Source organism: Carcharodon carcharias, chromosome 21, assembly GCF_017639515.1.
Source record: "Carcharodon carcharias isolate sCarCar2 chromosome 21, sCarCar2.pri, whole genome shotgun sequence".
NCBI lineage: Eukaryota > Metazoa > Chordata > Chondrichthyes > Lamniformes > Lamnidae > Carcharodon > Carcharodon carcharias.
The window spans coordinates 49,441,246-49,454,763 of NC_054487.1; the positions used below are offsets into that span (position 1 = coordinate 49,441,246).

A 13,518-nucleotide genomic window follows, 5' to 3' on the forward strand; every position below is an offset into this window, starting at 1 on the left:
TAGACTTTTATGAGTTGGATAATAAAAGGATAAGAACCAGATGCTATGGGGAATTTAATTCCCCACCATCTCTGGAGTGATATGGGGGTGGGGCATGGGGAGGGGGGGCGACACATGGGGTAGAGAGCCATTCAGCACCTTGAGCCTCCTGTGCCATTCAATAAAATCATGGCTGATCTATTTGTGGCTTCAACTCCACATTCTGCCGACCCCCAATAACCCTTGACTCCCTTGTCAATCAAGAATCTATTTACCTCTGCCTTAAAAATATTCAATGACTCGCCTCCACCACTCTCCGGAGAAGAGTTCCAAAGACTCACGACCCTCTGAGAGAAAAACTTTCTTCTCATCTCCATCTATAATGGGAGACCCCTTATTTTTAAACTATGTCCCTAGTTCTAGTCTCTCCCAAAGGAGAAACATCCTTTCATCATTCACCTTGTCAAGTCCTCTCAGGATCTTATATGTTTCCATAAGGTCACCTCTCATTCTTCTAAACTCCAGTAGATACAGGCCCAGCCTGTCCAACCTTTCCTCATAAGATAACCCCTTCATCCCAGGTATCAGTAGAGTGAAACTTCTCTGAACTGCTTCTAACATTTATATCCTTTCTTAAATGAGACCAAAATTGTACACAGTGCTCCAGATATGGTCTCACCAATACCCTTGAACAACTGTAGCAAAGATTCCCTACTTTTATTTTCCACTCCCATTGCAATAAACGACAAGATTCTATTTGCCTTCCTAATCACCTGCTGTACCTGCACACTAACATTTTGTAATTCATGTACCAGGATACCCAGATCCCTCTGAACCGCAGAGTTCTGCAATCTCTCTCCATTTAAATAAGATGCTGTAACAAAACAGAAAACACTGGAAAAGCTCAGCAGGTCTGCCAGCATCTGTGGTGACAGAAACAGAGTTAACACTTCAAATCCAATATGGACTTGAAACGTTAACTCTATTACTCTCTCCATAGGTACTGCCAGACCTGCTGAGCTTTTCTAGCATTATCTGTTGTTATTTCAGATTTCCAGCAACTGTAGTATTTTGCTTTTAAATAATATGCTATTTTCCTATTCTTCCTGCCAAAGTGGACAAGTTCACATTTTCCCATATCATACTCTATCAGCCAAATTTTTGTCCACTCAGTTAACCTATCTATTTCTCTCTGCAGACTCGTTAGGTCCTCTTCATAACTTACTTTCCTACTGAGTTTTGTGTCATCAGAAAATTTAGCAACCATATATGCAGTATCTTCATCATCATTGATATACATTGTAAATAGTTGAGGCCCCAGTGCTGATATCTGTGGCACTCTGCTCATCACATCTTGCCAAGCTGAAAGTGACCCATTTATACCTACTCTCTGTTTCCTGTTAGCTAACCAATCCTATATCCATGCTAATATGTTAACCACTACACCGTGGCCTTACTAAAATCTCATTTTAACTATACAATGTCCCTCCTATATTTCCTTTACTATTGTATAATACATTTATATTTTTATCTGTTCCAGAGACTTAACCATGGAAACACTGGGATAGGTTTACAACTTGCCTCCTGATCACCATTCTGATATTACATATGATTGCATTTTACAGAAACCGCTTATTTTCATTTCTGTTGATTGAATAGGAATAAAATTGTTGACAATTTGAATGATATTCGGCTGCCAGTTTCATGTCAGCCAGTACACTACTTACCATCCAAAAAAGAGTTCCAGTTGCAAAATCAGCATAATGGTCTATGGTAGATAGTACACTGAAGATCAAACAAATCAGCACCATCAAGAATCTGGAATTCAAAAAATATATACTTTTTTTAGAAAAAAAACAAGGCCAAAGTTTGTCATGCATGACATCATCCATGTTAAAAGAAGTAAAAGTTAAAATCAAATGGTTGCATAATTATGATATTTCACTTACATTCTGTTCTGTTTTCCCTTTATTTCATTTGCTGTTTTAAAAAAGAAAATCCAGTAGAACATTCTTGATTCTCTTCAATATGGCACAAGTTAAATATTGAAAAGAATTATAGGTGCATAATGGAAGAGAAATTGGTCTTCAGTCAAAGCATGAAAGGTAGCAGCAAGTCAACAGCCTGCTTTTCTTTTCCATTAAAGTCAACTGAAAATAAAATGGACGTGGTATAAAATTTGCTTGTGCTGATTTCCAGCTTCCATGGAAGACCAATTTAACCCTAATATGCTAGTTGTGTTAGTTGTTAGGCTATGCTCGCTTTTTTAATTGATTTCTTTACAAATATTCAAGGCACAGAGAGTAGGTTCACATGAAGCTAATGAACGTATCTTCAAAGGGTATCAGGAAGTACAAGTTAAATTAGGTTCCTTTGATTTGCAGTGGCAGTCTTGGTTCCTGCACATTGACTCAGAAAGACAATACTTAGCACTACATTAACGCAATGCCAGCCAAGCCCTTATACAGCAGAGTAGTGCCCTTAAACATTTTGATAAAAACAAAAAACTGCGGATGCTGGAAATCCAAAACAAAAACAGAATTACCTGGAAAAACTCAGCAGGTCTGGCAGCATCAGCGGAGAAGAAAAGAGTTGACGTTTCAAGTCCTCATGCGTTCTGTTGAAGGGTCATGAGGACTCGAAACGTCAACTCTTTTCTTCTCCGCCGATGCTGCCAGACCTGCTGAGTTTTTCCAGGTAATTCTGTTTTTGTTTCCCTTAAACCTTTATTTGTTATTACAGATGTTACTTTACAATCATTTTTATATTTTAACAGATAAGTTTAAAAACTTCACTTTGAATCAGCAAAGTAGAAAACCTTTCATATGTGACCTAGCAATGCAAAGGTAATTTTAATTTAGAAACAATTTGTTACTTTTTTATCCTCATATGTAATTGCTATACATATTTAAATAACTTGGATCGAGTAATCCACAGTGAAATTATGATTTTTGAAAATGGACACTATAGATTAAAGAAGTTAAGGAAAGCATCAAACTTGAGGAAAAAGCATATAACTGCACAAGATGAGTGGCAGGTCAGATGATTGGTCACAACATAAAGAACGGCAGAGAATGGCTAAAAGATTAATCAGGAGAAAGAAATTAGGGTATGAGACGAAGCTAGCTAGAAATGTAAAAATGGACAGCAATAGTTTCTACAGGTATTTAAACAGGAAAAGAGTAAGTAAAGTGAGAATGGGGAGTTAATAGTATATAATAAGGAAATGGCAGATGAAATGAACAAATATTTTGTTTCTGTCTTCACTAAAGAGGATACAAAAAACATTCCAGTAATAGCTGTAAGTCAGGAGGTGGAAGGGAGAGGGAAACTTGGTGAAATTACCATCACGAGGGAAGCAGTACTGAGCAAAATGATGGAACTGTGGGCTGACAAGTCTCCGGGTCCTGCTGGACTTCATTCTAGGGTCATAAAAGAGGAGGATAATGAGATAATAGATGCACTGATGTTAATTTTCCAAAATCCGCCAGAGTCTGGACAAGTTCCATCAGACTAGAAAGTAGCAAATATAACCCCTCTATTCAAGAAGGGAGGGAGGCAGAAAACAGAAAATTATAGGTCACTTAGAGCGGTGTCTGTTGTGGGGAAGGTGTTAGAGTACATCATTAAGGGGGTCATAGCCGGGCACTTAGAAACTCAACGTAATCGGGAAGAGTCAGCATGGCTCTGTGAAAGGGAAATCATGTTTAACCAATTTATTGGATCTTTGAAGGAGTAACATGCGTTGTTGACAAAGGGGAGCTTGTAGATGTGCTGTACTTGGATTTCCAGAAGGCTTTTGATAAGGCACTACATCAAAGGTTATTGCGGAAAATAAAAGCTCATGGTGTAGGGGGTAACATATTAGCACAGATGGAAGTTTGCCCGCCTAGTAGAAAACAGAAAGTATGCATAAATGGGTCTTTTTCTGATTGGCAGAATGTGAGGAGTGGAATCCTGCAGGGGTCTATGCTGGGCCTCAATATTTTACAATTTATATCAATGACTTAGATGAGGGGACCTAAGGCATGGTAGCCAGATTTGCAGATAACATTAAGATAGATAGGGAAGGGTGTTGTGAAGAGGGCATAAGGAGGTTGCAAATGGATATAGATAGGTTGAGTGAGTGAGCAAAAATCTGACAGATGGAGGAGGCGATGGCATAGTGGTATTGTCACTGGACTAGTAATCCAGAGAACCAGGTAATGGTCTGGGGACCTGGGTTTGAATCCCACTACAGCAGATAGTGGAATTTCAATTCAACAAAAATCTAGAATTAAAAGTCTAATGATGATGATAAAACCATTGTCAATTGTTGTAAAAATCCATCTGGTTCACTAATGCCCTACATGTGACTCTATACCCACAGCAATATGATTGCCTCTGAAATGGCCTAGCAAGCCATTCAGTTATATCAAAGTCTCAAAAAAGGAATAAAACCAGACAACCTGACATTGATCTAGGCACCTGAAACAACAATAAGGTCTTTCGATGCTGCAAAGTTCTCCTTACTTACTCATTTTCTTCTATGACACAGGACTGCCCTGGCATGATGCTTTTCCTAGATTTATTTGCCTTACCAAGATAAAGGGCAGAATTTTGCCGTCGGTGAGCAGGGGGCAGGGCTTGCTCGCCAACGTGTAAAATGACATGGAATGATGTCGGGCACAGCAAAATCAGCTGCAGGCCCGCCGATCTCTCAAAGGCCAATTGAGGCCGTTGACAGGATCATTTAACCAATTGAAGGACCTGCCCATCCAACCTTAAGGTTGGTGAGCAGGCCAGGAGCCCCGGCGGCAAATAGAGAAAACATGAAACCACATCCAGCGGTGGGATGAGGTTTCATGCAGGGTTATGAAAATTTTAATAACGTTTTTGTGTAAATTATGAACATGTCCCAACTCATGTGACATTGTCACATGAGGGGGACACATAAGGGATTTTTTCCCATTTTAATAGTTTTCAAACTCCAGGCCATCTCCCTGAGGCTGCACTTAGACTCAGGGAGATGTGCGCTCTTTCGTGCGCATGCGCGAAAGAGCGCACGCTCGCTTTTGGGGAATTCCACCCCCTCCACCCCGCCTGCACAGGAAGCGCATAGCGCATAATGCAGCCTGCTTCTCCGGCAGGGATTGGGTCCCCGCCCACCGGAGATTGGGTCGGGCCCGCCCACCCGACAGGTAGAAAATTCTACCTGATGGGTGGAATTTTCCGCACCTCAGCAGCAGGAATCGTGGCAGACGGGAATGTAAAATTGGACATGAGGCCAAAAGTTCGTTATCTGCCGGCGGGAAAATAAGTTGGAAATTTCCCCTCAGGACATTCATGGCGGCCTAATGGCAGGTCAACTTTCCCACTGATCCATGTTAGGAACCACATTTGCATACATTAGGATGTCATGAATACTCATTAAAAATCACAAATCATGTTCTCCCTCCTAATTTAATGCCACAGCAGCGAATGATTAGACAGGTCTGATTTATGACCGGAAAAAAATAGCATGCACCTCCCCACATTCACTTCATTTGCCACTTTGGCTGTGTATACATTGTTGGAACGGGAAATCAAAACCAGTCCCTGAGCTCTGTGGGCCACATTGTCGGGGTGGGAAATCAAAGCCAGTCCTGGAGCTCTACATGCCATGCTATAGGGCTATGCCTGGCGTAATACAGGGAGCGGTGCTCGAAGTTCTGCTGGGAGTGGTCTCAGTTTGTGACGGTACAGCTGGCCTTAAGATAGGGAGGAGTGAGGTCCACATGGGGCATATGGACACCGACAGTGATGGGTTCAGGGGAGAGGGCAGGGAGGTCCACAACGATTACAGTGGGTGCCAGGGTTACTGGGGAAGGAAGGAGAGTGAAGGAAAGGAGGTCTATCTCACATCATAGGGTTTTTGGATGATCGGAGGGACTTCCATGGTGACCAGGGAGGGAGGCTGGAAGCTGGTCTCAAAGTAAAAGCGCAGCACCAGCATGCTGACTGCCCAATAGAAGGATGCAGTTAAAAAAATCCTTAGAAAATTTTGCTAGGGACCAAGGCTGTCAGCTGAAAATACTTATGAAGGCTTATTGAAAAGTTAATGAATCAGGAACACAAAATCACGGTGTGCTTTAATGTGGTAACACTAGGGTTTGGGGTCACATTTGAGTTGGTCTCATTGAGCCTTTTGCCATCACAGGAATGCGAGAAGGGAAGACGGATCACACCACTAAGGGAGCACAGCTGCAGGACATATGCCATTTGCAAGGTGGCCCATGAGGCTCTGCACAGAGCATTGTGGAATAGACATGGCTTCCAGGGCACAAGGCTTCCAAAGATACCAAAAGTGCAAGGCAGGGGTGAATTCAAATCCAAATGCAGTAGCCTGACAGTGCCTTGGATGAGTCTGAAATCACATAGCTGAGCACAACCCTCTCCAATCCTATTTGTGATCATGCTGTCAAGTTGTCGGAGGGATTAATAGGCATAGATGATCCTTGAGTTAGCTCCTCAGATGTTAGGGTGGATTGGGGAATGGCACATATCTAATGAGCACAGCCTAAGGTTTGGCACTGATTATCTGCCTCCGACTGCAGACTAAGTTGCATTCAGGTGTTTGACCTATCTGGCCCCAGGAAGGAGGAAGAGTGCAGAATGGAGGCTGCACACAATGCTGCCTTTTTGATGGCTGTATTCACAATAAGGATGAGAAAAAGGGCTTGTTGCCGTCTGGCAGGGTTTAGAGAAGAGCGTAGGCCTGAGGTGCATGGTCCGAGGGGACCCAGGAAGACCCAGAGGCTGAGGAACTGAGACCCATCCCATGGAAGCAACTGTTGCAACCCAGGGTGTACCAAAGAAGACTTTCATTTTTGGAGATAACCAAGAAAGAGGGTCACAGACACCTTCGGTTGTCAAGGGATGTGATGGCTCATATCTGCCACATTCTTGGGGAGGATCTGACATCACATGGACTGGGAGGCCATCCCCTGCCAGCGGCTGTAAAGGTGACTGCTGGACTCAATCTTTTTGTAAGCAGCACATTCCAGGGATCCTGGGAACCTATGCGACATATCTCAGTCCTGCACACATAAATGTATAGAGGATGTTATGGATGCCCTTTACAGTAAGGCACATCATTACATCCAGTTCACAGTGAAGCCAGCCAAACCACTAGATTTCTGGGATTTGCAGCAATCTCCGGTTTCCCACAAGTACAAGCTGCCATAGATTGGACACATGGTGCTTTATGAGCTCCACTGATCTTCCTCAATGGGAAAGGGTTCCACTCCCTCAACGTGCAGCTGGTCTGCGATCATCAGAAGATCGTGCATGTTTGTGCAGGTTCCCTGGGAGTTCTCACGACTCTTACATCTTGACTTGCTCTCAAGTCCCGGAGATCTCGAGGGCCTATGGCACTTACAGGGTTCGCTGCTCATTGACAAGGGGTACCTGCAGAAGACTTGGCTTATGACACCAGTGTGTCATCCTCAAAGTGCCTCGGAGGAGAGATACAACTGTGATACATTCTGCGACAAGGTCCATCCTAGAGTAATCCATTGGCATCCTGAAGATGCACTTCTGATGTTTGGACTATTCAGGTGATGGAGGAGTCCAGTGCATCAGTGCAAAAGATCAGGCTGAAGCATTTGCAACAATCTTCAGCCTGAAGTGCTGAGTGGCTGATTCATCTCAGCCTCCTCCAGAGGTCCCCAGCATCACAGATGCCAGCCTTCAGCAAATTCGATTCACTCCACGTGATATCAAGAAACAGCTGAAGGCACTGGCTCCAGTACTTCCCATGCCCCTAGCCAAGCTGTTCCAGTACAGCTACAGTGTTGGCATCTACCATGTGGAAAATTGCCCAGGTTTGTCCTGTTCACAAAAAAAAGGACAAATACAACCCGGCCAATTACCGCCCCAACAGTAAAGTACTGGAAGGGGTCATCAGCAGTGCTATCAAGCGGCACTTGCTTAGAAATAAGCTGCTCACTGATGCCCAGTTTGGGTTCCAGCAGGACCACTCAGCTCCTGACCTCATTACAGCCTTGGTTCAAACCATTCATGACTTCTCAGATACTGCAGCAGTCCATGTCCAAACGCAGCAAGACCTGGACAATATCCAGGCTTGGGCTGACAAGCGGCAAGTAACATTCACACCATACAAGTGCCAAGCAATGATCATCTCCAACAAGAGAGACTCTAACCATTGTCCTTTGACATTCAATGGCATTACCAATGACTGGTGGTCATTCCTACTGATACTGTCATCACAGATGAATCTCCCACTATCAACATCCTGAGGGTTACCATTGACCAGAAACTGAACTGGACTAGCCATATAAGTACTGTGGCTACAACAGCAGGTCAGAGACTCAGAATCATGCGATGAGTAACTCACCTCCTGACTCCCAAAAGCCTGTCCACCATCTACAAGACACAAGTCAGGAGTGTGATGGAATGTTCCCCACTTGCCTGCATGAGTGCAACTCCCACAACACTCAAGAAGCTTGGCGCTGTCCAGGATAAAGCAGCCCGCTTGATTGGCACCACATCCACAAACACTCACTCTCTCCACCACTGTACAGTAGCAGCAGTGTGTACCATCTGCAAGATGCACTGCGGAAACTCACCAAGGCTCCTTAGACAGCACGTTCCAAGCCCACAACCTCTATCATCTAGAAAAACAAGGGGAGCAGATAGATGGGAACACCACCACCTGGAAGTTTCCCTCCAAGCTGCACACCATCCTGACTTGGAAATATTTCACCATTCCTTCACTGTCGCCAAGTCAAAATCCTGGAATTCCCTCCCTAACAGCACTGTGGGTGCACCAAAGGGACTGCAGCGGTTCAAGAAGACAGCTCACGAGCACCTTCTCAAAGCTACTAGGGATGGGCAATAAGTGCTGGCCCAGCCAGCGAACCCCACATCCCGTGAATGTTTAAAACATGTGTAGGAAAATGTGAAGTTGTTCACTTTGGCAGGAAGAATAAAAAAGCAGGGTATTAGTTCAATGGAGCATGACTGCAGAATTCTGATGAGCAGAGGGATCTAGGTGTTCTAACACATGGGTCACAACTCTCTGCCTCCTAAGCAAGGGAATCTAAGCTTATCAGGAGTAGATGGGGATGTGGAATTCAAAACACAGACAGATCAGCCACGATCTTATTGAAAGGCCGACCAGGCTTGAGGGGCCAAATGGTCTACTTCTGCTCCTATTTCGAATGGTCACATGTTCATGTATCTATTGAGTAAATATTTGCCAATTTGATAATGAAGAGAAAGGTCACTTTTGTCATGAAGTCAGGTGATATGACACATGTCCACAAGATGTTTTGGGAATGTTTTTAGGTAAGTTTGTTTATTATCTTTTTTTAAAAAATGGTGCACTTTTAAATAATATTTTTGAATATTTGGAACAAACATTTCATTACCATGAAATAATGAGGCGTAGGTTTGGTGGCTAGCAACAATTGGGTTCATGCAGTAGCAAGTCTGTATGATCATTGTCACCATTCAAAATGTAACTATTTTATAATGGGACTGGAATGACTGGCAAAAGACAGAATTTTAGCAACAACACATCTCCCATGACAAAAATGTCCCTCAAGATGTTCCTGTACAAAACATTAAAAATACTATTTTATAGCAGGGCCACAAAAGCAGTGAGGGGCAGTGATAGTTTGGGGCCACAGAAGCGTTGAGAGGCAAGGGGAATTTGGGGCCATAAAAATGGTGAGAAGCAGCAGGGGTTTGGGGCCATAAAAGTGGCCGGGGACATCGAGAGTTCCGAACTATAAAAGCAGCGAGAGGCAGTGAGAGTTTGGGGCCAGAAGAGAGGCACAGAAGAGTGAGAGTTCAGGGCCATAAAAGTGGCGAGAAACAACAAGGGTTTGGAGCTAGGCAATGGAGCGGTAAAGCCCCGATCGGAAACAAAAATCAAGGTGTGACATCACAGGAAAGTCGTAAGTCGATTGACTGGTGAGTTTTGCTGCTTAGGGACTGATTGGGTAGAATTGTCCCAGATTTGCACGAAAAAAGATGTTTTACCCGCCATTGCGGCTGGCGGGTTTGCGTACTGTATTGTCCGCTTCCCACCTTATTAATTATGCAACCACAGGAAACATGCCGTCTTGCTGGCGGGCAGCCTCTGAATCAGCTGCCATGCCATTACTTCACCATTTCCTCACTCCGGGTGCAATATCTAAACCACAGCTGCACACAGAGTTTTCAACACTTGCAGCCCAGGACTGCTCCAATGAAGACATGGCCCTGAAAACCAAGAAGAGTTCAGTGACTCATCACTGGAATGCCTTTAGTGAGGTCCTCACCCCTGCTTTAGCTGCAGGAGGTCCATCAATCTCACCATTCCAGCTTGGAGGTGATGGCAGTGGTGGTCAGTGCCAATGTTGCACAGAAGAGGTTGGCCATCCAGTGCAGAAAAAGGATGAATGATTCCATCTGTGCCGCCAGGGTGAGGCAACCATCACACATTCACTGGCATCTCATTCACTGCCAGCTCAAACAACATCACACTCACTTCTCATACACACCCTCACCTCTCCATCTGGGCTCATCTCCTCTGGAGATTGCCTCCTCAGCCCTCACCATCTTGAGGCCACTTGCACAGATCAACATGTGTCCCCACACACACCCTGGGATACCCCCCTTCCTAGTACAACTCTCTACAGGGCATGTTGGGCGTGCGCCCGCATGCCGTGTGTAATGTTCTGCCCTAGGTTCCATCTTCACACTGAGGGCACTCTCTATCATGTTGTGTAGCACTCCACTGCACAAAACATGATAGATTCAGAACAGATCTGATAGCTCAAATCTCTGCATCTATGCAGTGCTGGTGGTCAACAGGAGCAGAAGAATTGCATTCCACCACTATTTTTGACATCAAGGTCCAGCATACCTCTCATGCACCATTACCATCAAGCCAAGGGATTAAGCCTGGTTCAATCAGGGATGCAGAATCGCATACCAGGAGCAACACCAAGTATACCTAAAAATGACATGCCAACCTGGTGAAGTTGCAACATAGGACTAAATCCATGCTAAACAGCAGAAACAGAATGCCATAGACATAGCTAAGTAATCCAATTACCATTGGGTCAGATCAAAGCTCTGCAGTTCTGCCACATCCAGTCATGAACAGTGGTGGACAATTAAACAACCAATGTGAGGAGGAGGCCCCACAAATTGCATCAGCTGCAATGGCAGAATCCAGCATGTCAGTGGAAAAAGCAAGGCTGAATTTTTCGCAGTCAGTCAGAAGTGCTGAGTGAATGATCCATCTTGGCCTCCACTTGAAGTTCCCACCATCACAGATATCAGTCTTCAGCCAATTCAATTCACACCATGTGATATCAAGAAATGGCTGAGCACATTGGACTACAAAGGTCTTGAATACATCCTGGCTATATTACTGAAGACTTGTGTTCCAGAACTGACCACTCTCCTAGCCAAACTGTTTCAGTACAGCTACAACACCGGCATCCACCCAACAAAGTGGAAAATTTTCCAGATATTCCCTGCCCACAAGAAGCAGGACAAACCGAATCCAGCCAATTACCACCCCATCGGTCTATTCTCAATCATCAACAAAGCGACAAAGGTAACATCAAATGTGCTACCATTCAGCACTTAGCAATAATCTGCTCATCAATGCTCAGTTTGGGTTCCACCGGAATCACTCAGCTCCTGACTTCATTACAGCCTTGATCCAAACATGGACAAAAGGGTTGAATTCGAGGGATGAGGTAAAAGTATTGTTTTATGAGGTGAGTGTGACTGCCTTTGGCAGCAAGGCAGCTTTTAACCAAGTGGATAATCAAAGGAGCCCTAGTAAAATTGAAGCCAATGGGAATCAGGGGAAAAACTCACAGCTGGCTTAAGTCTAGGTAACAAAAAGGAAAATGATTGTGATTGTTAGAGGACAATCATTGCAGCCCTCGGAATACACTGCAGGAGTTCCTCAGGCCAATGTCCTAAGCCCAACCATCTTCAGATGCTTCATCAGTGATCTTCCCTCCATCATAAAGTCAGAAGTGGGAATATTTGATGATGATTGCAGTGTTCAGTTCCATTTGCAACTCCTCAGGTAATGAAGCAATCCGTGCCCATATGCAGCAAGGCTTGGGCTGATAAGTAGCAAGCTACATTCACGCCATAGAAGTGCCAGGACATGACTAACCACATCCTCCTCACATTTCACAGCATTATCATTGCCAAATACCCCACCATCAACATTCTGGAAGTCACCATTGAACAGAAACTTAATTGGCCCAGCCACATGAATGCAATGATTACAAGCATGGCTCACAGGCTGGGAATTCAGGGGCAACTAATTCACCTCTCAGCCCCTCCTGAGTGCAGATCAAACAATACTCAAAAAGCATGACATCATCCAAGACATAGTAGCCACTTGATCAGCCCCCACGTTCACCACTTCCTCCACAACCAGCACACAGTGACAGCTGTATGTACCTTCGACAAGAAGTACTGCAGCAACTCAGCAAGCGTCCTTCAACAGCACCTTCCAAATCCCTGAGCTCTATCACCTAGAAGGAGGAGGGCAGCAGATGCGTGGGAACACCACACCTGCAAGTACCGCTCCAAGTCATACATGATCCTAACTTGGAACTATATCGTCGTTCCTTCATTGTCATTTAGTCAAGATCATAGAACTCCCTCCCTAACAGCACTGTTGGTGCTCCTACACCAGATGGCTGCAGTGGTTCAAGAAGTTAGCTCACCACTACCTTCTCAAGTGCAATTAGGAATTGGCAATAAATGTTGCCCTTGTCAGCGGGCATTCCATGAACTAATTTAAAGAAATCTCGAGTCTTGCACACAACATGCAATGTTTAATTATAAAAGATGGACCAATGTCACTACTTTGAACTTTGAAATGTCATTAGTGTATTTTAAGTGATTCAAGAATGGTTATATTTATAAAATGATATGTTAAATGATACAGTATATCCATAAGTATAGTTTCTTTTTATTCACTCATGGGATGTGGGCATCACTGGCTAGGCCAGCATTTATTGCCCATTCCTAATTGCTCTTGTTTTGAGAGCATTTAGGAGGCAATCACATTGCTGTGGGCCTGGAGTCATATGTAAGCCAGATCAGGTAAGGGCAGTTGATTTCCTTTCCTATGATGGGATTTTATGACAGATGGCAATGTTTTCATAGTCCAGATTTCTATTGAGTTCAGATTTCACCATCTGTCATGGTGGGATTCAAACCCACGTCCCCAGAGAATTACTCTAGGTCTCTGGAATACCAGTCAGTGACAATACCACTGTGCCACCACCTCCCCATATTGTGAAAAATTATGAAATACTCAACCATTGTTTGAGTTACTCATGAAAAAAAATCTATTTTTTTAATTCATTCTTAGGATGGGGGCATTACTGGCTGTATATTGTTAGTTGTTTTAGCCTCCCTAAATGCCCTTGAGAATTTGCTGGTGAGCCGCCTTCTTGAACAGCTGCAGCATTTATGGTGAAGGTGCTCCCACAATGCTATTAGGTGGGGAGTTCCAGG

The 13,518-nt window shown here is 44.1% G+C and overlaps 1 protein-coding gene across 1 annotated transcript in view; it reads right to left on the bottom strand.

Moving 5' to 3' along the window:
* Nucleotides 1-13,518, bottom strand: part of LOC121293060 (potassium voltage-gated channel subfamily KQT member 1-like) — a 617,066-nt gene that overhangs the window by 525,058 nt on the left and 78,490 nt on the right. The window contains exon 2 of the mRNA XM_041215653.1: nucleotides 1,707-1,797. Coding sequence (XP_041071587.1) covers nucleotides 1,707-1,797 — 91 coding nt within the window. The remainder of the gene's footprint in view (nucleotides 1-1,706; nucleotides 1,798-13,518) is intronic.